Below are 25,956 nucleotides of genomic sequence, written 5' to 3' on the forward strand. Positions count from 1 at the left end.
GACTTTCTAAAATTGTCATACCAACCCATGAGAAAGCCCTTTTCCAAAACTGTGAGTACTTTACTCTTGTGGCTGACAATTCAGTAACACCTGCAAATATTGATGGCCCTGGACTTGAAAATATGGGACAAGCAGGTGGCTTGAGACAGACCTGTATATACCCTAAAAACTCATGTATGCATTTTTCCTATGCTAATATTTTCCCCTTTGGGTTTCTTTATAGTACCATATACGTGTTTTATTTTAAGTTCTCTCTGATCATCATTAACACTCTGATCTAGATCCCCAGTTAGACAGCAGATATTGGCTGGTCCCCAAAATACTCAAAAGTAAGTCAAGCCATGGAATTCTCACTAGACCTGTGATATGAAAACACTGTTTGATTTTTACTTAGTACTTCATTAATTTTTCCTATTTCTGCTCCTTTAAAGTGAGGATCTTGGCAAGTTCCCAAAGTCTTTTCCTCTGCCATTGTTTGCAAAAATTAAATTAAAAATGACAAGCCAGGTACAAAGTTAATGCTAGCTGCAGTCCTGAGCAAAGAGATGGGTAAAAGAATTCATTGCCCATGCATGAAGGGGAGGCAATGGCAGGTAGTCCTCTCGTACATTCAAACACCCTCAAACATCAATAAGGAGACATGATATTGGAAAAGAGTGAGCCTCCCAACTGCCTTGTGGCGCAAAGTTTCAAGTGCAGATAAGCTCCTGAGGATCTCTTACACCAACTAGGACCTGCCAGTTGTGCCCGTTGCTACGCAGTATCTTGCTGGTTATCAGTCCATCAGGGAATCTATTCTTCACTGGCGAGGCCGTTGGTCCTACTGTGCCTAATTGTCTTCCAAGGCTGTGAGTGCGCAAGAAGCCATCCCAAAGGCATTTGTTGGTTTTTTTTAAGGGAAAGATGCTAAGCCCTGAGCAGTGTGATCTGACTTGGAAGCTAGCCCTGCTCTGAGAGAGGGATTGAACTAGGTGACATGCAAATTCCCTTCTGACCCAGGTTGTTCTAAGTTTCTGTGCTGGTGGAAACAACCTGGCTGGCTGACCACCTTCAGTCTTTGGAGTTAAACAAGCAGTCAGATTTTTTTCAGTGTGATTCTTGGTCAATTTCAAAAAAAAAAAAAAAAAAAAGTTAATTTGGAGGCACTTAAAGGGAACCATTTGTCCAGTGCTACACAGGGTACTGAGTTTTGAACTGCAGTATACACTGTTCATTTTTTTTCCCATTATCCCCATGTACTTCAAAAATGAGGGTCACTTTAATAGAACTCATCTTTGCTGGTTCACACACAATCTATAGATGCACATGCCTTTTCATTAGTTCTTTGTTCGGGTTATGTGAGGGGCTTCGAAGCCACAAGAGTTTTGCATTCTGCAGCTTTGTGTTTCTGTCTCTGCCCTTACCTGGTGTGCTCCTGCCAATGGAGGTGAAAGACAGGGTGTTCTGGGAGAGGAAGAGAGATTGTGTCTTCCTGGAAAGTACAGCCCAGCTGGGAGATCTAATTTTAGGTTCACGAGACCTGGCACCTTGGCAGTGTCCTCTGCATTGCTGATAATGCTATTTTGGCACAGAGAAATCACTGTTTGAGGAATGCAGCTGGCACGTCAAACTGGCAGGGAGCAGTGATCAGGTTAGCTGCACCACTGACCCCTTTTGGCTGACTCCTTTGTGCCTACACCTCTGTGGATAAACCCACATAATTACGCCCTCATTAGTTCAGGGCCCAGCTCTGAAAGGTCGCTCACACTCTTCTGTTTTGTAGCACTGAATATGGTGTATCTGTAACTCTTCCCTTCAACACCTTGGGACTTTGAAGCTACTATCTCACATGTGCTGTATTATAGACAGTCCCCTGTATTCATACTGCAGGATGTTTTTCCAGCAGTAAAACAAAGTATACCTAGATACGCATTTTTGCAAAGATGTGCCTAATCTACTACACAATTCTTAGCTTTGCTGTTCCTGGAGGGAGTTCAGAACTGAGTTTTAACTGTGGTGGTGAGGTGCTGAAGCTCTTTAAACCACAGGCAAAACACAAGACTGAAAGGTAGGTTCTCTTGGATTACTGTTTAAAAGCAGCAAACACTATTTTTCCTGATACTTTGAACAGTAGTTTCCTCTACCTACGCAGTGGTTGTAGAAGTTTGTGTTTCTGAAGAGCCTTATATACCAGCTTAGCACAGAGTTCATCTCAGCAGCATCTCATCATTTGTGAGGTATCTTCTGGGTTGTTCTCCTTCTGAGTCCACTGCAGGGGATTGGCATGGAAAAATTAGAGCTATCCTATGTAGACTGATTATTTCTACCCATATCTGTTTGTAACTTTCTACATAGTATTTTCTCACACTTTCTCTGAATTTGCATTTTAAAAGTTGGACAAACTGCTCTGTGCATATTTTTCAGGCTTGGAAATACAACTTGGGAAAAAAATATTTGACCAAGTATGGTCACAAAAAGCTCCTTTATAGCTTTGACATGATTTGTTTGTCCTCTGAAAGTAGTCAAGCATTTTAGTTCAGAGCAGGGCCCTTTTGTACTGCTGCTTAGTCTCTGATTTAAACCTTTGCAGTCTGCTAACTTTAGCATAGGATGCATTGGCCAAATTATGAATATGTAGAATATCCCTAAAGGTGAAGCACAATGGGTTTCATTATTTTTTCTGAAAGAGGTCTTGCAAATGTCTAATCAGTTTGTCCATACTTTAAAAATTACTTTAAGGAATGATGAACTCAATAATTTATAGGTGGTTTGTATTTGCTGCTAGATTATTTTCACTGGGAATTGGAAAATCATGTTTGCAACTGTAAAGGCTCAAAATTTGAGATCTAACATCAATAAAGTTAAGAAACCACCCTCTCTGTAGCCCAATTTTCACATTCACCTGTAGTCATGGTTTTTATAAAATTCTGCCTTTCCCCATATTTCCAATTCCTTTAGCAGGCTGGAGAAAAACACCAAACTGAACATGAGCTCAGCAGGATCAGGAGAAGAAGGACTACATTCAGACTGAAACAGTCTGAACTGGCCTTTGCACTTTTAAAAGTTGCACTTTTAAAAGTTGGGAGCATCATGTTGAAAAATTACGTATTTTGGGAGACTTCTAAACAGGAATGTGGATTCTATACCTTTGGGTCATCTTTTCAGTTCATCTACTATGTTGATAGGTAGTGCAAAAAATTGTGAAGAAAAATGAGTGGATGAATGTTTATCTTCTTCTGAAAATATGCTAACTGATAGATCCTGCATAGATATGTGGGAATCTGCTAATATACATTTTTACTTTGCTACTCTTGAAGGAGGGGGGAGGGGGGAAATAAGAAAAATTTCAGAAAATAAATCCTGCAACAGTTAGTTCTACTTCTTGATTTCAGGTTACCGCATGAGATTAGGATCTAGCACAGACAAAAAGGATTCTGGTCGCCTTCATGTTGATTTTGCTCAGGCAAGAGATGACTTTTATGAATGGGAATGCAAACAACGAATGCTGGCCAGAGAAGAACGCCACAGACGCAAAATGGAAGAAGACAGACTGCGCCCTCCTTCACCTCCAGCAATAATGCATTATTCTGAACACGAAGCTGCTTTGCTGGCTGAAAAATTGAAAGGTAAGCAGCATTTGCTACTTCTCGTTTTATGATTCCTTAAATGCAGGAGCCATCCAAAAGTCAGAGCAGAGGAGCTGTTTTCTCTCCAGTGTGTTTTGTTACTTGCCCTATTAGCTTTCCCCCATTGAAATGGCTTTCTCTGACATTTCTGTGCCAATGGTAATGATAGTCACCCACCTGCTAGAAGTGTATGACATCTATCTGTCTACCTTTGCTTTAACAGCTAAAACACAGCCTTCAAAATACTACCTTGGAAATGCTCTCATAATAAGACAACCTGTTGCAAGCATCCTTCTTCATATTAAAGGTCTGATTCTTAAAATATCTTTAGTCCTTGACTTATAGGTTACTACATCACATGCATGTGACTGTCCCTGGCATTTAAATTGCCCTCAAAGGCTGCATTTTAAAGTGCCCCTCAGATGCAGTGGTACAACTTATCTCTGACACACGCCATCCATTCCTTCATTCCCTCTTTAGGGTTAGAATTACTTGTGCAAGATAGCGTTGTGTTTTGGTATGTGTTTGCTTTCTTGTTTGTTTTTTTCTAGGTACACTTACTGAGTTAGTATTTTTCAAGGCTGCACTTTGAGGATTCATCTTTAATAGTGAACATAGAAAGTAAGAAGCAAAAAAATCAAGTTATTCTTGGAAATTTAAAAAACAAAACAAGTAAACAGTTCTTCACACCTCTTAGCACTGTATTTGTTTTCATTAGGTGTTTAGCAATTATGTTTGGCATTCTTTCCCCCATGATGGCCAAACACATTACTTTACTGTGTGCCAGGTCATAATAAGCTGTGATTCTTGACACTGTTTCAGAATTATCTAGATTAGACTTAGGCTATCTAGCTGTCATCACACTGGTCCCTGTTCTAACTATGAAACATGTTTGGGAAGCTGAAGAAGGACAGTGCAAAGTGTTTCATCCTTGGAGTATGGAGCAGAGATGCACCCTACTGTCTCTTCGAGTACTGCATTGATTGCTGTTTGTTGCTGCTGCCTCAGTGTATTATCAGTTTGGCTGACTGTCATTCTCACCATATATACTTATTTATTAAATAATTCATTAAGTAATTGGCAGATTGGTATAATAACCCAGGTGGATTGATAGAACAGGAGAAAAGGAGCAAAGAGGCCCTAATACAAGAATTTTTAATTCTTACCTAGCTTCCAATACAGCTTTAGATCCATCTGTTTTCAGTTGAATATTTTAGGAGTTAATCTTTCATAGGGGAAGTTTTTCTTTATGTAGTAAGGCCTACAGGTTTCCTGAACTAAGCCAGAAAATGCAAGAAATCTGGACAATTTCTTCCATATGGCTAGTCATTCATTGCCTGGGGCAACTGAATGTGAGTTTTTGCAAGATATTTAAGATGTCTGTATTTCAAAGGGTTTTCTTTTTCATTCTGGGGAGTTTCCATACTTAATTAAAATCTATTCCAAGTATTTATATCTTTGGTTCTCTTGAGGGAAACTTGACCAGAGCTTGACATATATGCACAAGTTTATTATAGAAATATTTTGAGCACAATATAGACCAACACCATATATATGACTTTTTCTCTGGAAATAAACTTTCAGAAACATACATAATGAAATAAAAAAAAATTAAGAAAACAAAATATAAAGTTTATTTTTTTATTGGCTAAAAATCATTAAAATCCAGCAAAAGAATACATTGCAATTTTAAAAGCTTTGGTAATGAACAGTTACCTTGTGGTGAGATTTATGGTGTCGGCCCTGGATCTGTACAGATAGTTGGGGATAGAGAATACAGAAAAGCCCCCTCTCCTCGCACTGGGCTTAAATTGTCTCCTGTGCTAGGTACTATAGAAAGCAGAGGTGGGATTCAGTCATTATACTGGTCTACTTTTCCTAAGACACATCTCTAAGATAGTGGTGTCAAACATTATGGCCTCCCTCGGACAACAGAGATTCACCATGTGAGATCTTTGTGACATCCTAAAAAAAAGAAGTAAAGCAACCCTGAAGAAAATTCTTTAACTCTAGCAAAGGGTAGAGCGGTAGAATTCATGTGGTAGGATGATAGAATCATTAAGGTTGGAAAAAACCTCCAAGATCGAGTCCAACCATCATCACACATTCACAATTTAAATGTGAACTTCAATGAAGTTAGCATATATATGTGTGTGTGTGTGTGTGTATACACATACATATATAAATCTATGTATATACACATATATATGTGTACACGTGCACATACACAGAGTGTGTGTGTATGGACTCAAAATCTCAGATCTCTGTATATCACCAGATTTGCACTGCTGCAAAAGCCTGGACAATTCATTCTAAAGTAAAGGATCAGAATATATCTGCTCTTGGCAGAATTTACCTTGAAAGATTGTTTTTTGAGCAGATGCTTTGCAGTTGTTTTCTGAAGGAAAGTCATGACCTTGCCATGGTACCCACTTCAAAAGACTCCTGAGCTCATGAAACAGAGCTGCAGGTGCCCAACATGCAGGTTTCAACTCCTGCAGTGCCTCCAGAAGTTCACAGAGCAGCACTAGCTGAAAAGCAAGCCAAAATAGCTAAATATCTCTTGTCCCAAGATACTGCTTTGCAATCGCAGATGTAGACAATCTGGTCGGAATCCAAGCAACTTTTGTTGTTAAAATAACCTTGGAAATTCCTGACAGCAAGGAAATCTGATGGTGAGCAGGGATGAGGTAGGTTCATCAGCCACTCCCCTATTGTGGTATATATATTCACTGAGTCTATAACAGAGGTGGAAATATTTGTTTTCACCTTCTGCAAACTGCAGCATAAGAGTAAGAAATCATTTTTTTGTGTACCAGACTTGGCTGGAAACTCTTGCCCTAGTGTTGCCAGCATATTCCTATTCCTCTCACGTGCTGAAGTCATCTCGTTCAACATTAACTGTGGATGAGAGAATATAGAGGAACTTTTGTGCCAGTTGGAAACAGAAGTTCATTATAAAATTTCAGCCAGGTTCTCTACTGGTATGGAACGTCAGAAAAAAAGAATCCATTCCTCAGAATGCACAGCCTAGTGGCTGGAGTGGGAACACACTGCATGTCAGGCTTTGTATACTTGAAAAAGCATGAGGGTTTATGACATGTTCTCCTTTTCCTCCTCCCTGTGGACTACCACAGTCCTTCATATCTGCAAAAAACTTGGTTTGAATGCTTGATTTATTCAGAAATTAGGAAAACCCATCAAACTATGGACCAGTGCAATTTTTCACCACTTTCCATTTTAAAGTGTGGCAAACAGTGTTGGTTTATGTGTATGTCCCTTTCCCTTTCTCCTTCTTCTTTTTTCCTTTTTCCTTTTTTTTTTTTTTAAATCTATTAAGATCTTCAGGGTCCTTCAAATTAACTCCTTCATAACTCACTCCTTGTTTGCAGTGTGGACATTTTTTCCTGCACCTTTCATGTTGTTAGCCTGAGCCTCAATTATCAGAATGGAATGAGGTCCAGCATACCAACTAGATGGGTAACATGGAGAACAATATGAGCTCCTTCTCATTTGTGTTTCCTTGAGGAAATACCTCAATAAATTCATAGATGTGAATTCTGGGAACCCAAGGTCGTTTACAGTGAAGTGTAGATCTTATTTGCCTACTTAAAAAGCCTTTGAGAATAGACCCCGAGTTCTTGTTTTGACAAAACCAGCAAAATATTGTGTCTTCTGCTATTATATTACAAAAAGGTCACCTTCTTTTCTTGTGGTTTATTGCAGCATTTTTGTGTGTCTTTGATAATTTAATTCCTCAGTGTTAAATCAGATGCGTTATTATTGCACAGTGAAATGTGTCAGTAGATGTTGAGGTTCAAATTTGCATGCTCTGACATCTGTTTTCCTGGGTGCTTTATAAACAGTTGAATACTGTGGTGCCCAGAACATCACACAACTGGAGGCAGGCTGAACCCTTTAAGTGGAATGCTGCTCTGTCAGGTGCACTGGAACAAAACATATTAATCTGTGTGCTTATGACATTTATGTTTCAAAGCAGAATTTTGAACATTGTGGTTTTCTTAATTCAAGCATATCCGTACCTAATGATATCATCTTCAAAAATCACTTCTTGTAAATAAGCTCCTTTAAAATACTAAATCTATCTTATTTGCTCTGGGTAGCTAAATATTTCCATCATCTAACAGACCTATCTTTATATATGAATATTGTTTTTAAAGTATTTTAAGCAAAGGAGATATATATATCTTGAAGTTATATACAATATGCTGGAATTTACCTCACTTTAAAATACAGTGTTTCTTTATCAGCACAATTTGTGTGGTTTTCCATTTTAAAAAATATAATTTGAAAAATTGGGAAGCTGCTTCTTTGCCAGGAACTGTATTATCCCCTGAAGAGAGCACAGATTGGAAATTTAAATAAATAGATGGCAGTTACAGTACAATGAACTAACCAGGGATGCATCTTGTGCAAGATTCAGGTAACATCAAGCCTGAGAATCTCAACTCTTGCACATAATTTGAAATATAAACAACATTTAATTGCTTGAGAAATAGGATATTTCACTGAGAAGAAAACCAGGCTGCTTTCATTGTCACCCTGCACTTCAGAGCCAGAGTTGAGGAGCATTGCAGAAAGTGCAGTTATCCAGAGAGGGAAATCTGACCCAGAGAGGATCAAATTCAGTGCAGGGCTACGTCAGAAGGGGAGGCAAAGTGAGATCCTCTGAACAAATCCAGTGAATGCCAGGTTTAATTGCTGCTGAAAGACTCCAGACCTTTTTTTAGCACAATCTTTTTTTATTGGTGGTATATCAGGACAGAGCCCTACAACAGACATATTTCGACGCTTTAGCATCAAATCTGTTCATTCACCCTTCCTGGTTTTAGATTATCATTTTCTCCTTCCTTCTTCCATATGTTGCTGACATCTGCTGTGACACAATACATCTGGCTCCAAGAGCCTCTCACAGGGGCTGTGATCAGGTACAGTGCAAGGGCACTTTTGTCTGCTGGCAGAAGAGCATAAGGTTGGGTTCAGGTATCAGCAACCTGGTTACCCAATTCCCTGGGCACCTTCCTCCCAAAACCTACAAGAAGTACACTCACTGTTAAGTGCTTTGCTAAAAGTGTCCTCCCTCACCTAAGCTGTATTGAATTGATGCAGATTTTAAGATTTTAATGTAAACCCACTAGGTTAAATATACCACATTGCAAAATTACTCAAGTTAATTACTATGAACTGGGAAATGGCAGCTCACTGATCTTAAAGTTTTTGCTGTGATTTTGAGAAATAGAGAGGAAACTCAATACCCTCATAATTACTTTTATTGGAAATAGTGGCATCAGCAGGAGAAGATAATGGATTTCAGTGTTTCACATGAAACACCTACCCCTGGAAGACTCTTGTGTGATTTAATTTTAAAAAAAGAAAGAGTTTGAAGAGACAGGGGGCAGAGAGTACCTTTTAATATATCTTTTACTGAATGTATATGTATATTTTAGTCACATCTGGTGTCAGCTAGTCATTTATTGCATAACTCAAAAAGTTTCTTGGTTGTAGCACACAGTTAAGGCTATTTAAGAAATAGTAAGGTAGATATTAATCATTCTTTAAAAGAACCCTTAGGCAGTAAGAATTTGTATTTCTTGATTCTCACTTATTATGCAATGCCACTGGGTTAAAAATTTTATTAATCCCAAAAGTAACAAACTGATGTGTGTATTGCTTGGCCCAATTATATAAGGAATTTGAGCAGAGGAAAAAAGAAGGTGAGGGTAGTAGACTGAAGAGTTACATTTCTAGGTCAGTGACAGGCATTCTATATAGAGGAAGCTCTTAAGCTGAGAGAAAAATAGGTTGTCATTTTGGCACCAGAAGTGGTATGTGCTGCGAAGCAAATTGTTCCTGATGCATAGGGGAGTTGGACTGAGTCTTCTGATGAGAGAGGTTAGTGAACCTTTATCCTGACCTGATTCCCCCACAGCAGTCACCTGCTGTGGTTTATTCTTTTTTGTATTTAATTCAGTCTCTGCAGTTTGGAAATCTTAGTTATAGTTATAATAAATTACCGAATCAGAAGTCAGATTAACAATAACTTCGACTGTACATCCTTGCCTGGCTGCAGTTAAGTGGAATGAAGAAGTTTTCATCCTGAACTGGACTATGCCACCTTCCTGTAATAGCTGAACTGGGCCCAGTTTGACAAACTGGAACCGGAGTACGATCGGCTGAGCAGCTCCAGGCAGACCTGAGGGCAATGTAACCATGAGCAAGGGGGTAGTGCTGAGCAGTTGGTGATGAGACAGGAAACACATCTTCCCATGGCACTGCTACAACTGACAGAGGGCAGGCTGTCAATCAGAGGCAAAATACATGGGACACATCCAACCACTCTCTTCGCCTCACTGCTTGCCCCGCAGCCCAGTCATTCTCGGTGCTCACAGGAATACCTTCAAGAGGTGTTTGTTAACTGGATTTCTACTAGCCAGGGCAAAACTTAGCATCTTAAAGAAGGGCCAGAGAAAAATGAGATCATTAATGCAATCCAAAACATACACAGACAGCATGGGAACTTTCTAGGTGTAGTCATTAGGGTAAAGAGCAACAGCTCTGTCTCAAATCTAATAAGGTGCGTTAGGGGAGCAAGATAAGGGACAAGAGATAGGGCTGACTCTGGACAACACCATGACCCATAGAAAAATATAGAAGGGTTGCTGTGATTTAGACAGGTCCCAAGGGTTATGTGAATTATCTGATAATTTTCAAACATCTGAGAAAGCCCAGAGCTGAGAATCTATTAATAAGGCTAAAAGCAACTGTAGCCCAGTGTTTGATCTTCTCCTAGCTAGAAGTCCAACATACAGTGTTACTCTTGAAACACAGAAATATAAAGTTAGCAATATTTGCAATAAATTTATAAATGTAAAAATGATAGTAATAAGTGTTTGAATGCCTGGCTTCAGAGCGATGGATTAGTCTATCTCCTTTCAAATGGCTAAGGTCTTAGATACCGTCACCCAAGTTGTGAAAGCACCTTATGGAGGTGCTTAAAAACGAGAGATAAACATTTTAGGTTACTTTGAGCTGAATTCTGTTCTGTGTTACACCAGGGAAACTCCATAAGCTGAAAGTAAAACTTCTGTTTCCAACACCTTTTCCCAGTAAACCATCTTGCAACAGTTCTTGTCGTAGCTTTTTCAATGAAAGTGTTTATTCCATTTGGAATTGCTTAGAGGTGGTCAAATTACAAGCAAAAAAATGCGAAACATTTGTCAACAATTATTCCCTTTTTTCATAGAAATATCCCTGTTAACAATTTCCTGGGCAGCTCTGGGGATGCATTTTCTTTTCTTTATATTTCATTTTGCCTAAGTTGTAAGCTAGGATTTAAAGGTCAAATATCTTTAGTTGATGTAAGAGGAATTTGAAATATCTTCTCTCTAGAGCCCTGTGAGTGGGTCTAGCAGCACCTGGAAATCTCTATCGACAGACACCCAGCAAACCATCCTCAATAGATGGGTAATCTTAAAATGATATAGCGTCATCTCAGCTTGTGTTAGAACTGAGCACCCGAGTACAAGAACACACAGGTGCACAAATGCTGATAGGTGTTCTGGAACAGATACACTTGTGTAATGGTTAGGATTAGCCTGACCAAATGTAGACATCTGTTGCAGAAATGTCTATAAATGAGCAGGCTACCCCAGGCTTTCCTTACAGCTGGTTGAAGGAAGCAGGCACTTCTAGGCCACAGCTGACCTCACCATTAAATAGACAACTAGAACAGAAATGATAAAGCCTTCCTTATTTGCTTAAAATATGCTGTAACTTGGAGGAGAAAAAAGCTCTAAATGTAAATAATTTGCCGTGTGTTCATTTAAAAAGAACAATTACATATGGGAACATGTCTTATATAAAGGAATTTATTTGAAGAGTGTGTTTTTAAACAGTGTATAATTATGTGCCTCCTACCATGAGGGAATAATTTTGAACAGAATTAGGAGTTTTGTTTTGTTTTATTTTTTTAATGAATGGCTGCAGTCATAAGGCAGTTCATGCTCTACTTAAATTAGATTCCGTTGCTGCATTTCTTCTACTATTTATCTACTAACTAAAAAATAAATGAACAATCTGGTATAAAAATCTGATTTTCCAAGGAAACCTCTGATTGCTCAGAAAGAGTCACTGTATTCTGGATGAAGAAAATGAATTCATGGTGAGTTACCTAATGCCAGTCACTGAGCAGTGAACTCAAGAATATAGAAGTTAGAGATGGAGGTGAAATAAGGAAATTTTAAAACTGTAGAGAAAAGGTTTTATTAACTAATATGCTCCTGTTGTGCATATATTACCCTCTAGCATTTTTGAATGTGTCTTCTAATTATGTAATCAATGAAGATGCTGATGTTTACCAATGAAAGGATTTTTTCCTGCTAGTACAGAGCTGTGAATTAACTATAAAAGTCCCATAGACATCTGCAGCTCCCTGGAAATATAGTGTATTGAAAAAAGGTTTTCAGCATGCCCTTTTAAATGGGTGGAATGTATGTGGCAGAATGATGACATGTTTATGAACATCCCTTACAGATAGCCACTGTGCCTGATAAAAACATAACGAAACAAGGGCTGTTTTTATTTAATAGAAACTCTGTAGCAAAACAACACACAATGTGTACTGGGGAGAGAAAAAAGCAAGAAAAATGGTGAATGTTTCTGTGCAACTGATTTTCCTCATGCATCTCTGAATCATTTTTGCTTAGATCTGCACACTGTTTCTTCACAGATTGCAATGTACCTCTTTGGAGGTGCTTCTTTGCATCATTTCTCTCAACTTTGCTGTTCATGTCTGGACCTAGACTGAATGGGATAATTTACTCTAAATGGTACCTTAGCATTGGATGATAAATTATATGTGATGATTTAAATAATGATGTCTACAAGATAAAAAGAGGAACATTCTGCTGTAGTTATTCTCTACTCACAATCAGCCCCGTGCTTGCTGTTAACAGACCGGTGCCATCCGCAGGGTGATCTGACTACAGACTGTTGGAAATTGCATACTAGCACTGTCAGAAGCCATTACAGGTTATTCTTATTTACTACTGTAATTATAATAAACATTGTGTTCCAGGGGTGAGTTCTTGGCTGTATTGGATATTTGACATCCATGCATTGGATATTTGATATCCCATGCATTTCAGCAAGCTGCAGTTTTTTTGAGAGCCTTATCCTTGTATTGTCTTGCAGTGAGGAGACTTTGCATGAGTCTTTTCTAAATCTGGCTTTTCTGAGGCCTATGTTCATATAACCTCACCCATCAGAGCCACCTAATACATTCCTTCTCCATACGTATCCAGAAAAGTTCCGAAGTGGAGTCTAATCCAAGGGGACAATATCAAATGAAAACGCATCTGACTCTTCCTCCCCATGGACAATTACTTAATGAATTATGATAATGAATCACATGTTAATGTTAAGTTACAACAGATACATCATTGTACACAGGGAGAGTGTTATGATGCTCTTATTTTACAAATTTTTTTCAGGGATCTTGGGTGAACATGCCTATTCAGCTGTGGAGAGCAAATTTTAGTGCTGTAGCTGAAAGCATGTTTCAGTTAATAAAATGTTAAAAAATCTCTTCTTCAGAGGCTGTGGGCAGAGTGTGTCATTAGTCCTCTCTGTACTTTAGGCTCCTGACCTTTTAGGGAAGTGATTACTGATTCAGGATAAAAACCAAAATCATCACTTAAGAATTAGTATTTCATTATTTTTTGTACATAGAAAGCAGAGTCTTACAAACTATGTCCCAAATACTCTATATTCTGTAACACAGTTGACTGGTTTTAGTATTTCCGAATTTTTGTTTTAAGTGTCTGTTGGTTATAGCTATACTACTTCTTCCCACCATAACCGTATACCTTCTCCTAGAGAAAGGTATACATTCCATCTAAAATATATATAAGGAAATATAACCAAAAAGACTAGATGAGATGTATAAAATGAGTTGTTGGGAAATGGAAGTTTTATAGAGTAGAATCCTGGTGAAAAAAATGAGAATGAATTGCACAAAAATGGTTCCACAGGAAGATACTGTTGTAATAACATTTTCTTGAAGCTCAGCCTAAATGGGACTTAAAAGGAAATGTTTCCTCTTAGTTCTGATGAAGCCTGAAGTGTAATGGATGCTGTGCTAAGAGTTTTCTGAGGAAACTGAGAGTCCTGTCAGAGGAAAGAAGATTTCTTGGAGCAGGAGTGCACAAAATCTAGCCTTCAGTTTTAGCAATCTTTCTGCAGAGAAATACAGCTTTCATTACCTGAATAGTAAACATGAAGCTCTAATGCAGGTGTTTTCCTGGATTCATCTGGAATCCTTTAAAAAAATATATAAAGTGAAACGTAGACAAACAATACAAAACAAATAATACAAAACAAACACAGGCACATCATCTATTCAAAGCAGTTCCTTGTAATTAATCTGTGTTTTGAGGAGGAATTGTTCAACCTCAACATTGTTCATTAATTAAGAGCACAGTGTTAGTAAACTCTGTTGACAAAAGCCCAAGCTCCAAGACTGAGCTTTCAGCCGACCAGATTAACGCAGGCACAATTCATTTCACCAGTGAGTCCAGTACCACAGAGGTCCCTCCACTCCCGCTCTAAGGTCATTCCATATCACTGAATGGCTTAAGGGAGACATTGTGAAAGGAAGGACTCAGGACTCAGGGAAGGGGGGGAGGGTGCTTTTTGTTGTGAGAAAGCTATTAAAATAAGGAGAAGACAAGACTTGAAGGAAGATTTATGTAGTTTCACATTGGCTTCTTACATTTGATAGAACAAAGGACACAAAAGTTGCCCAAAATGATATACTGCAAGCAGGATTTATGGTGATTTTAATGTGACATGGAGCAGAAAATGTGTTCTCAGCAGGATATTTATGCCTGCAATTTGAAACCTGTGCTTTGATTGTTCTAGATGATAGCAAATTTTCAGAGGCCATCACAGTGCTGCTTACCTGGATCGAGCGAGGCGAGGTGAATCGTCGCTCTGCAAACCAGTTTTATTCAATGGTGCAGTCAGCCAACAGCCACGTCCGCCGGCTCATGAATGAAAAGGCAGCTCATGAGCAAGAAATGGAGCAAGCCAAGGAGAGTTTCAAAAATGCCTTAACAGGGATCCTCACTCAATGTAAGTAACTCCCTTTTTGTCCAGTGTTGTTGTAGTGATGGTGGTGGTGGTGGTAGTGGTTTTTTTTTATCATTTTGTTTGTTTGGGGGTAAGTAGTTTGCAATGCAGTCATATTCTACTTCATATCCTATTCCATACTCTATGGCAATTTGGAGGATCAAGGACCAATCCTAAGAGCTTATCATTCAAGGTGAGCAAAGTTTCAGTAGTTTTTTTATTATTAGGCGAAGACATGCTCTATGCATAATGTCTGCTGTTGTAGACACTTCAAGAATGGACCAGACAGAAGCCTCCCTCCTATGAGAAAAGATCATGGGCTTTTTGAGAGAAGGGATATGTAGCTTGTGCGCTGCAGCTAGTTAACTAAGTCGATTAAAGAATAGAGCACAATTAGGTAATATTTTTAACTTGGCTTTAGGTAAAAGACAGTAGGAGCCAGCATGCAGGCCACCTACATGGTAGAAGAATATGCTGGTCTGCTGCTGGCATCAGGACTACTTGACTGATACAATGCCAATAATAATTTGGCAGATAAACTGTCTTAAATATCTGCTGCTGGCAGCAATTTTCTTGGTACAGAAATATAATCGATGAAGTTACCTTAATGAGGCTCCCTCGTAAAACAGTAATTGGGATACTTAAAAAGAAGTTTTCTTCAAAGGCAAGGGAGGCAAAGAGAAGAGAAGAAAAGAGATGTGAAAATGTGAGAAGACAGGGTGAAAGAAAGGAAAAGGCAAGAAAAAAATGAGGAAGAAAACTGGTTTAGTTTTTGCTGGTTTTTAATGTGCCTACTCATGGTTGCTCAAGCAAGAGGCTTTATGATACAGAGAAGGGTGAAGCCTGAAGCTGAGAAAAAAGCCCAAGACATTTTACCAGATGGAGGACAATGCAGTTGTTTTGTTGTAATTTCTGAATCATATCCCTAATCTTTACATAAAAAAATAAGCCCAAAAGGCTTTTCTGCAATATATTTCTGGTCCCTCAGCAAACACCCTTCAAAAGTTAGGGCTGAAGGCATATGCTTGGATGGACTTGCCTAGCTTAGGAGAAAAGCCCCTGAAGCTTCCTGAAGCCTATGTTATGGTAAGCTCAGCATCTCAGAAGGCCAATTCACACAAGGGCATATGTCCTTCTAATCTAAGAGCTTAGATGCCTGAATTTAGGAAGAAAGATTTTGGGCCAAAGACGTTTGATTTCTGCGGACATCTGTTCAGTGAGTAAATTTTAAAGCAACTAATTCCCTTGGTAATTTGCTAGGCAATATTGTCTCCATCTCAGCATCTAAAAGGCAGTGTGAGGCACAGAGACGCAGGCACTATGCATGGCGTGCTGTTCAGTTCACACCAGGGCCTCTGTAGTTTTGTGTGCCACAGCCAGCTCTAGCATTCAGAAATTCCTTCTTCAGCTGCATTAAAAAAAAATCCCCCATTGTCAGCAGGCTGAACTTTAGTTAAATCAGTCTAAATTAGCCCATTTGTCACCAACTGTTGTAGAACATCTGTCACTTTGGAAATAGAGATCCCTGTAGTTTCAGGTGGAAACTTGCAGTTTTGGCTATCTTGTTTTGCTCCTGTCATGTACTGAATGCTGAACTTACAAAAACAAAAATAGGTCTGACTTCAAAACAAGAGTTTCAGAGTCCCAGCAATGCCTGGAAGAAGAAAGTTTCTGACAGATCTGGCCTAGGAGGACAAGGTCAGCAAAAAAACATCCTCAGGGAAAAGTGTTACACTCTGTGGCTTATAAGAACAAATATTACAAGCTTTCCAGATGTTCTCCATTGGTTATTTTATAAACATCATAAACATTGGCCATTATTAACATTAATGTGTCTTATTAAAATTCTTTTCAAACTTGATGCGAACAGATGGATGATATTTTTGCTTTACACAATATGCCTAAGATTGCTAAGTATGGAGACTGTGAAATGAGCTTCCTTTTTTCAAAGGAATTTGAATTAATCTGTATTTTAATTGATCTGAGGAATTTTTTTCATGCATCCTTTTCCATTGTTTTTCCACATCCTGCATAATTGGTTACAATGTGTCAGTTGCTTTATGAAGAAGAATTTGAAAATACTAGATGTCCAAATTAGGTGTATGTGGTCTGTTTAATTTTCCAGCATGACAAAAACTCACTTCTGCTGTTCTGCAGTAAGGATCTAAAAGTCTAGGCTAATGCTGCAGCTGTGTGGCCATTTGATATAAATATTACAGTACTTTTAAAATATAATGTGGCATTACTCTGTCGTGAACTAGGTCAGATGTCCAACTTGAAGCTGACCATTCTGAGATTTCTTTGCTGTTAGAAAAGAAAAATAATAATCTTCAGGGAATGAGTCATCAAACTGACCTCATGGTTCTCTTCCAGTGAGATGAATCATCCCTTGGATATGCCATTTTTTCTCTGCTGCCCATAGAGGATTCACAGGGGGCCAGCTCTGAAACAGATGTTCAACTTTTTACGTGCCTTGTTTAGAGTAGATTAATCCCACTTACTGTGTATAGCCTTGATACACAAGGTTGTAGCGTAAGGGAAGAACTTGGAGTTAGATAAAAATGCCAGCGTTATAGCAACAAATGTTATAGAGAATGAAAAAGAAATAAAATGGGCTTCAGGTGCTCTCACCTGGAATACACACACACACGCACGCGCGCACACACACACACACTGTGTGTGTGGGTCTCAGTAGAAAGTGCTTTCTTATTAGTGAGGATTACTGTGGCCAGAACATTTCAGCTTATGACCCAACTACTAAAGAAGTACAGATATTGAAATCCCTGCTACAGATTTGTGCCTGGAGGTATTTAGAAGATTACCAAGCAGATTACACCTAAAAATTTGTGGTAAGTGTTCAGCACGTGAATTAATTATCTGACCAAGATACTTGTGCCAGAATGAGCTGTGAAAAAAAGTTTATTACTGCTGTCACACCACAAATTTATAGCACCTGATTTAAGTTCTGTAGGTAGTCTTAGTCTTGTTATGGTGCTTCTTCAGTTATTTAAGGGATAAAGAGAGAAAAATGTCCACTTCCTTCTTTTTACTAAAGTACTTAGTTCTACAATATTTGAATCTGTGCCTAAAATACAGATTGTTTTCCAGAATTTTGGATAGGTCTGTGAATGGATTTCTAAATTCTTCCACTGTGCTTCCACGTTAGTAACGTGTGACACTGCTCCCTGACTTTTCGCTCATCTCCAGTTCATTTCCTCCCAAACCACCTTTTCAGCCTAAGATTTACTGGTGTTGATCCTCATGTTTAAGGAAAATGGGAGCCCTAGAGACATCTGTGTTGGCCTGTGGGCGGTTTGTAGAGTACATTAAAGCTACAATTCTCTCCTCTGATTTTCTTCTCCATGCACTGTAAATTTTGTCTACGTCTTATTGAGGTTTCAGACTCCCTTGACAACATTGTCAAAAGTACCTATAGGTGAGTGAAAATCTAAAATTCCGTATTTAGAAATTGATTGGATATCTCAAGAGTCAGACACATAAAGTAGTGGAAGTGTCCCAGTATACAAGTGGATAGATTACACAGACATTGTAGTGAAGAGATGTACTCCATGGTTGGGTACTAAGCAGATTATGATACCTACTTATTTGGTCATTTTTGTCCATTTTACTGATGAATGACTCTTCAATGGACTTTGGAAATAGGAATCAGGGTCTATGAGTCACCCTCTTGTGTTCATGAGGGAACAGTGGAAGAGGGGTTTTTATCATGGAGCCCCGTGACCAGATTACTTCCTTGTCACAGAATCAGAGTCAGTAAGGTTGGAAAAGACGTCCAAGATCATCGAGTCTAACCTTTGAATGAACACCACCATGCCAACTAAACCATAGCACTAACTGCCATGTCCAGTTGTTTCTTGAACACTTTAGGGATTCTGACTTCCTAGGGGGGCAGCCTGTTCCAATGCTTAACTACCCTTTCAGTGAAAAAATCCTTCCTGATGTCCAGCTTAACCATGAACATGGAGGAATGGCTTTAAAGTGAAAGAGAGTAGGTTTTGATTAGATATTAGGAAGAAAACCTTTACAGTGAGGTTGGTTAGACACTGACACGGATCGGCCAGAGAAGTTGTGCATGCCCCATCCCTGGAGGCATTCAAGACCAGGTTGAATAGGACTTTGAGCAGTAGGGTCTAACGGAGGGTTCAATATTCAGGGGGTTGAAACGAGATGATCTTTAAGCTCCCTTCCAAGCCAAACTATTCTGTGATTCTGTGGATTATGAGATTATGCAATTTACCTGCTTAGTTTGTTGCTAAGCATCTTCAGGCCTTATTTGTGAAACAGGATATGAAGCTAGGTACAACTTTGAGCTCATTCAGTGGGCCTGTCCATTAAGAAGAATCAAAGGGTTGGGGAGAAGACTGTGAGTCATTGCCCCTCTTTGGGAACCTCTGAATTGTCACGTCGAGTTTTCCTTCTCTTTTTACTGAAGGACTTCTGTGGTGTATTAGTCTACACCAACTTTTTATCAAATAGCTGGTAGGTATCTCACCTCATCCCCTCCCCCTAAAAAAAAAAGTAAAATTGAAGTTAAATAATTCTGAAGGGAAAAGCATTCTCAACAGACTGAATAAAATTCTCCTCCTTTCACTTTTCTTCATTTTCATTCTCTGACCTCTCTGTATGTGATTTAATCTGTTTTAACATTATCAGTGCCTTCACAGATAGAATCTGCATTTTTAATGTTAAAAAAGGAAGGAAATATTAAAAATCCTTTTTGAACTTTCTTCAAAAAATAATTGGCAGCCGTTTTGTTTTTCTCATTACAGGTTCACTTCAGATGTTGCTCTCTTGCTTTAGAAAAGATAAAATTTACACTGATATGACGATGATTACTAAAATCATGGTCTTATCTGATTTGCTTTATATTCCATACTGTAGTCCTTTCTCCAAGTAATCCTTCCACTTTTTAGTGTGTTCTCATAGTACTAAAAATGATGCCAGTTTCATTACAGCTATTGAAAACATGCTGGTTAAAATTCTCTTAGCAGTCAGGCTTTTTATATACAATCATGCTTTCTGAATATTCTTTGAATTACTCTGCATTAATAACAACTTTTAAAAGGATTTTCCTGCTCTTTGATTGTCCAGCCATACAGTCTTTCTTTCATTTGCCAGTGACTAATTCAAAAATATGAGCTTACAATATGTGCAATTTTTAGGTCATCATTAAGCTCTTTGTGAAAGAGATTGAGTCATATAATGTGTTTTTACATTGCTGCCCAAATCTCAGTTGGTGTCATAGAATGCCACTATAATACAAATAAAAATATTAATCATTCATGTCATCAGTTGCCACTATTACCTTCTACCTTGATGCATTTCTAAAAAAAAAATTACATACAAAATAACATCCACAATCCATTCATGAGCTTCTGATTAGCTCATTTAGTCAATGTGCTCTTGGCTTGTTTCTGTACTGATAATATGTCCTGTAAAGCTCAGCTGGGTATCTCTATTCTTTCTCAGTTGTCCCTGCGTTTTCTGTCTCATGGTACATTCTCAAAAGCACTTCTATCCAGGATGCTGTGGCAGTGGCAGAGAATAGAGATGAAAGACTCCATTTATATTTTACCTTGCATTCTTATAGTTCCTACCCATTTTCTGGCAGTATAACCTTTTGTGGTTGCAACTTGTAGTGTTTCCCATAGCTTATTCCTTTGTGTTTCCTTTTCTTTGAATTTCTGCATTCCTTCCATTGTCTGTAGCTTTCACTCCACCTGAAGTCAATACAGATCTTGGTATTGATTTAAGCATGGCCAGAATTTCAACAAAAGCTCTTCTTCTGTTATTTTTAAGACTTTTTTTTTTTTTTTTTTTTTTTTTTTTTTTTTTTTAATGTGGGCCATTAAATATGCATGGTGTTTTATAGCAAAATAAAAGCACTGCCTTCCAAGAGATTTCAGTCTAAGGCCCTATTTTGACAACTCATGCCACTTGTCTGGAATCTGCAGATTTCTAGATGATGACACAGAGTTCAAGGCAAAGAGGCGTATGCTTTAGTTGCATGGAAATCTATGCTTGGTTTTGACATGCTTTGCTGAGTAGAGATGGAGGTAAGGGCCTGATGCTTTACAAAACAGAGCTGTAAATGTTTTATGGAAATAGGATAACGGAAGAGAGTATGACACTGGGGCAAGGAGGGAAAGATGGAGGTTCCACCCAAAAGGGTTCCTGAGTTGGCTGTGAATATCATATGGTCTGCACATCTAAAACTATTCAGACTGCTTATAAGTGATTGAATAAACCTTATAAATATGAATAATCCTATGCAACTATGACCGATTGAAATATTTACTCCCTTCATTATGTACCAGTCATGCTTCATGTCAGATCACTGGATTTGTCCCAAATGATGTAGTTCAGGGTGATAACAGAGATGTTATAGGGATGGGAAAAGAGGTTTGGAAAGGGATAGATCATGTGGGAGAGAAAGGTGATCACAGACAGAATGAGGGAATAAAAATACAGAAGGAAGATGAGACTGAAGGCAGTAAAAAAAGAGAGAAGAGGACAAGTCATGGCAGACAAGATAACATAAGGTGTGGAGAAGTAAATCTTCCCACATATGATGTCTGAGACGATTTTTTGTTTTGTTTGCCAGAAGAGGCTATGGCTGTTGAAAGCTCCTCATCCACCTCTCTATTCTTTTTCTTCAGCAAAAGAAACTATACTATGCCCAAAATAAACATAACCCTCTTGATCTCCTAGGATTATTCTAATCTGCAAGATCCCTGTGTAATTATTACTTAGAGAATCCTTCTCTTAATGGGACCTGCCAGGCCTTGGTCACATTTATGATGTTCCTTCATCAGAGAGTTCTCTTTTTGGACAGACTTACAAAAATAGTTGTTCCTGCTTTTGCTATTTTTAAATCTGATAACTGAAAATAAAAGTCTGCTTAACTATAAATAACAAAAAAACCAGCTAATTAAATGCAGTATATTATAATCTTATCAAGCTGATGAAGAAAGTAGCATTCACTTAATCTTCCTTTGAGTTGGGGTGGGGAGTTTGTGTGAGTTGGGCTTTTTCTTATTTTTTTTTTCTGATTGTCAACACAAGGCCCATAGAGTCCATTCTGTAATGTGAGATGGTGGTACTGAAAGAGCAGGTACTGTACATTTGTACCTGCCCTACCGTGTTGTGCTGGTCTGATGTCAGGCTTCTGTTTGTTGAGAAATGACATGAAGGTGAGGTGGTCTTGTTGAATTCAAGTGATTTATCACACGGCATAGCACCAGCTCTTGCAGTTACAGCCAGCTGTCAGTTTCTTTGTTGTAAATTAAACCACATTTCACAACCTGAAAGATTTTCAAAGCTTAAATTGGAGACAGATTTTTTAGCAAATATCTTGCAGGGCAAACTGGGCTAACTTTAATAAAATTGCATTTTCTTTTATTTCAAAGTTTAACAGGGAGTGTTCTTCTATTTCTAGAACTACTAATTGTTGATATACATACTGCAGACAAGTTACTGTGCAGGTTTCAGTATAAATCCTGAACACAGGGCATTTTTAGTATCCCCATCATGTTCCTTTCTTCACTGTTCCTTACTAGGTTTCTTAGCTGAAAGAGGAAAAGAAAACAATGGCTGCCAACACTGAGGTTTGATACTCTTACAAGACCAGGGATTATAATATGTTTTGTGTTATAAGGACTCTTTTCTGTCCTTTGTCTATGTGAAGAATCTGCTTATTGTATTATGAAAAAGTATTTCTTCCTGTATCACTCAGGTGTAGATCACTGACATTCGCTCAGCCTCTTAATAACCCCTGGAAGCACATGGACTAGTACTGGTCTGACCCAGGCGTACCTCCTCATGATCTCAAACACTGTAGGCCTAGTCAAAGGGAAAGGTAGAAATAATTTTGGGGGGGGAGAAGAGATGCTTTCTAGTACTCAGGTAGGTGAGATGTGGTAGGCAGAAGAGGAAAGCATCCTTATTACTCTGGTAGGTTTTGTAATTGCTCTCTGCAAAGCTGGCATCTCTGTGTCAGGGTGAGAACAAAAAAGGTGAGACTGCTAGTAAAGGATGACCCCATTGACTCTGTCGGCAAGATTAATTTAAGTTGAGCTAGGGCAGGTTCGCTTATACTGTTCAAATGTAAGAAAGTTATTGCTCTGGGCCAGGTAGGATTTTCCCACACACTGTAGGGTATAGTTTAGAGTTTGATGCAGGACAAGTAGTTTCCCAGAAAAGCATCTTTTTGTGGAGAGGGAAGGGTTGCTGCTGTAGGGACACTTGTCATATTGTGCCAGTTGGTTTCAGGGAACAGGAATGGTCCCTGGCTGGTTTTGATCACTAGTACAGATGTAGTTGTTAGGAGCGGGGCAGGTTGAGAAATGGCATCCTTGCAAGCTGACCGCCCACACAGCAAAATGATTTGGGAGATAAATCGCTGGAGGTAACATTCTTTTGGTCTGTTAAAAAAGGTGGAATTTGGGGATATAACAGTGAAGTCTTGTGGTTTGCTCCTTTATCATGCTATGTCTTAACACTATGTCTTAAGGAATCTGTTGGCATCTAGGCAGCATGCAGACCAAACAGTAGCCTTCTTTACTCTGATGGAGTTGCAGGTGTGATTCACCTTCTTTTTTCTCTGGATTTTTTTTTTTTTAAAACCTCAGTAAAACCAAAACCAAAGTAAACAACTCATTCATTTATTTGTGGCAGATAAGTTATTTTGCATTGCTGTAAAAATCTAAATTGTCATTACATTAATCTATAACGACATTTGCTTATGTATGCTGCTGATGACCTGCAGTATGCTTTACTTTAGAACCCATCCCTTGCATTATCTGCAGTCTTCTCCAGGGTGGTATTTCCAGCTTTTATGTTTTCCTCTACTAGTCAAAGGCAATCGCATCTGTTTCTCCTCTGTGTCATGTGAATTGAGTCAAAGGGAGGAGCTGCAAGTTTTCAACTGTAAATGTGAGAAAGGCAGAGTCTTTTTTGAAAGTAAACAGTAGCATAACCAAGAGACTGAGGGCTTTGCCCAAATGAATAAAATAATATATGTTTCATTACTCTGCAGTCTGTCTAACATTTCTTTTATTCATGTCACGTCATTTACCTACGTGCAATTTTAGCCTTGGACTTAATGCTGAGTTCTGTTCAGTTCATTACCAAATGCCTTTCAGAACTGTTGCCAAAAATATTCTCTTCCCTATCCAAAAGTGACCTGGATACTCCATTCACTACAGCACCTAGGCTTGACTACTGAATTTCTTGGTTTGCTGGGCTTGAAGCCAGATCAATTGGCAGACTGCAGCTTAGTCAGAATTCAACAACAAGGCTTCTGACCCAAACCATGCCAACTCTATATCCTCCCTGTGCTGTGAATATATATTTGAAAAGCATGTTATGCATTTACTGTAACAGTTTCCTTTACACTGTAATTTTATGGGTGGAATTTTTCTTTTACCCTTCATGTCAACTGTCGCACTCTTATAGAATTTTTCTGAGCTAAATTGCCATATATTCTACTCTTACACTTAGAGTAATTTAGTGCAAAGCCCTGTATCCCTAATTGGTGGAAATTGGAGAGAAATTATACATGGAATCCAATTATTTTATCTGCCAGAAAAGACTTTTGTTTTTATTTTAACATATTATTTTTCAGCTTCTATTTTGTTTGGGGGTTTTAATTATAAATTATATATATTATGTATACTATAAAATAGTATGTGTGGCATCTTATAATGTAATAAGCAAAGGAAAAATTGAGTACTTCTTGTCTCCTGAACCCAAGGATAAAATTCAGCCTTCCCTAACTCATGTATTTAAAATAGCCTGCTTGGTAAATATAATGCAGGCTAAAAGTGTTCTCTCTACCTCTTAATTTACAGATGAGTCTATGCTTTGGTTTTCATTTATTTCTATTCTTCTTTGGTAGTATAATTTTCAAATAATCTGTATCAAATATTCTCTGACCCTGGAGATATACCAGTTTTCCCTTTGGTACAATCTTCTATGCAACTTCGGCAGGTATTGTTTAAGGCACTTTGTTGATATTCCTAGTTTTTCTGGGTTTTTTTTACATTTATTCTTGATAACAATATCTTATCCTGGTAGCATCTTTTATGGCAGTAGAAATTGAGGTTTAAACATTCTTTTAATGTACTTACTATGAGCTGGCACCTCTTATAAAGTGTATTGTATTTGCACTGCGTTGACACTTGCATATCATTCTAGCCTTAGTTGTTTGGGGCTTTCTAGTTATTTATAACACAGCAGAAAAGCAATTAGATAATAATCCTTTGTCTGAAAAATGCCACAGAAATTACCAGCCACAGAATAAGTCATTAGGAAAGCTGCAATTACTTACATCCTGAAAGTTATAATGATAGGAAAAACTATGACATGTTATGGACCCTTCCAGAACAACACATTTTTTTAAATCCTAATTTAGTAAGGAAATAGCTTTGCATATGGTCAGTGAAAATTTAATACAGCGTAGAATTCAGTAAGAGATGTTTGACAATTAATATTTCATTATACTTAATAATTATACTTATCAGTCACAGCTGATAGTACAGTGCATCCTGGAGTTCAAAGTGCCTTAGAGAGATTGATATGATCTGTTATTTAGTTTTGGAAATTTCTTTCTAGAGATCAGGAAATAATCTTAAAACTATGGTCAGCAGCAAGACTGGGAACAACTAGTCCATTCAGATTCTACAGATAACAGTCCAAAATCTGGGGCCTCTCTTTGGCCAAGTCATACCCAGATATAAACAAAAAATTAGTTAACTGGAGAGTTTCTCAGATACTATAAACCTCTCATGGCTTCCTCTTAGCGATAAATCTGCCATCCCTCCAGGCCGTGTGCTGATGGATCACTTACCCACACAAATTCAATACTGATCAGGAGTGGGTATATTGTATCTTGTCTTTCAATTACGCAGAGCACAAGCATTACACCAGCTTTAGGTTTCCTAGGTTTCTATGGCAAAACAAACAAATCTTAGTGCAACATGAGCAAATGTGAACTGGCAGAATGGGTTTATATTGAATTGCCATCTCATGACATGTGAATCCAGATTTTGATGCAGTACAAAAAGATGTGAAGGCACTTTCCTGTACTGTCAAACCATGGCCTTGGTTGCTCTTTAGCTCTAATGTAATGGTTGGCAACCTTTTATGTTGGATGTTACCTGTGGGTATTTGCAATACT

At 38.3% G+C, this 25,956-nt stretch overlaps 1 protein-coding gene across 7 annotated transcripts in view; it reads left to right on the plus strand.

Annotated features, from left to right (window-relative positions):
• The window catches only part of ENOX1 (ecto-NOX disulfide-thiol exchanger 1), a 361,423-nt gene that overhangs the window by 269,819 nt on the left and 65,648 nt on the right, over positions 1-25,956 (plus strand). For all 7 annotated transcript variants that reach the window (XM_027888872.1, XM_027888868.1, XM_027888873.1 and 4 more), the window contains 2 exons: positions 3,372-3,605; positions 14,547-14,759. In XM_027888872.1, coding sequence (XP_027744673.1) covers positions 3,372-3,605; positions 14,547-14,759 — 447 coding nt within the window. The remainder of the gene's footprint in view (positions 1-3,371; positions 3,606-14,546; positions 14,760-25,956) is intronic.

The sequence above is a fragment of the Empidonax traillii genome, unplaced genomic scaffold (genome assembly GCF_003031625.1).
Source record: "Empidonax traillii isolate 1590-97213 ecotype Southwest subspecies unplaced genomic scaffold, ASM303162v1 scaffold247:size2371522, whole genome shotgun sequence".
Classification (NCBI taxonomy): Eukaryota; Metazoa; Chordata; class Aves; order Passeriformes; family Tyrannidae; genus Empidonax; species Empidonax traillii.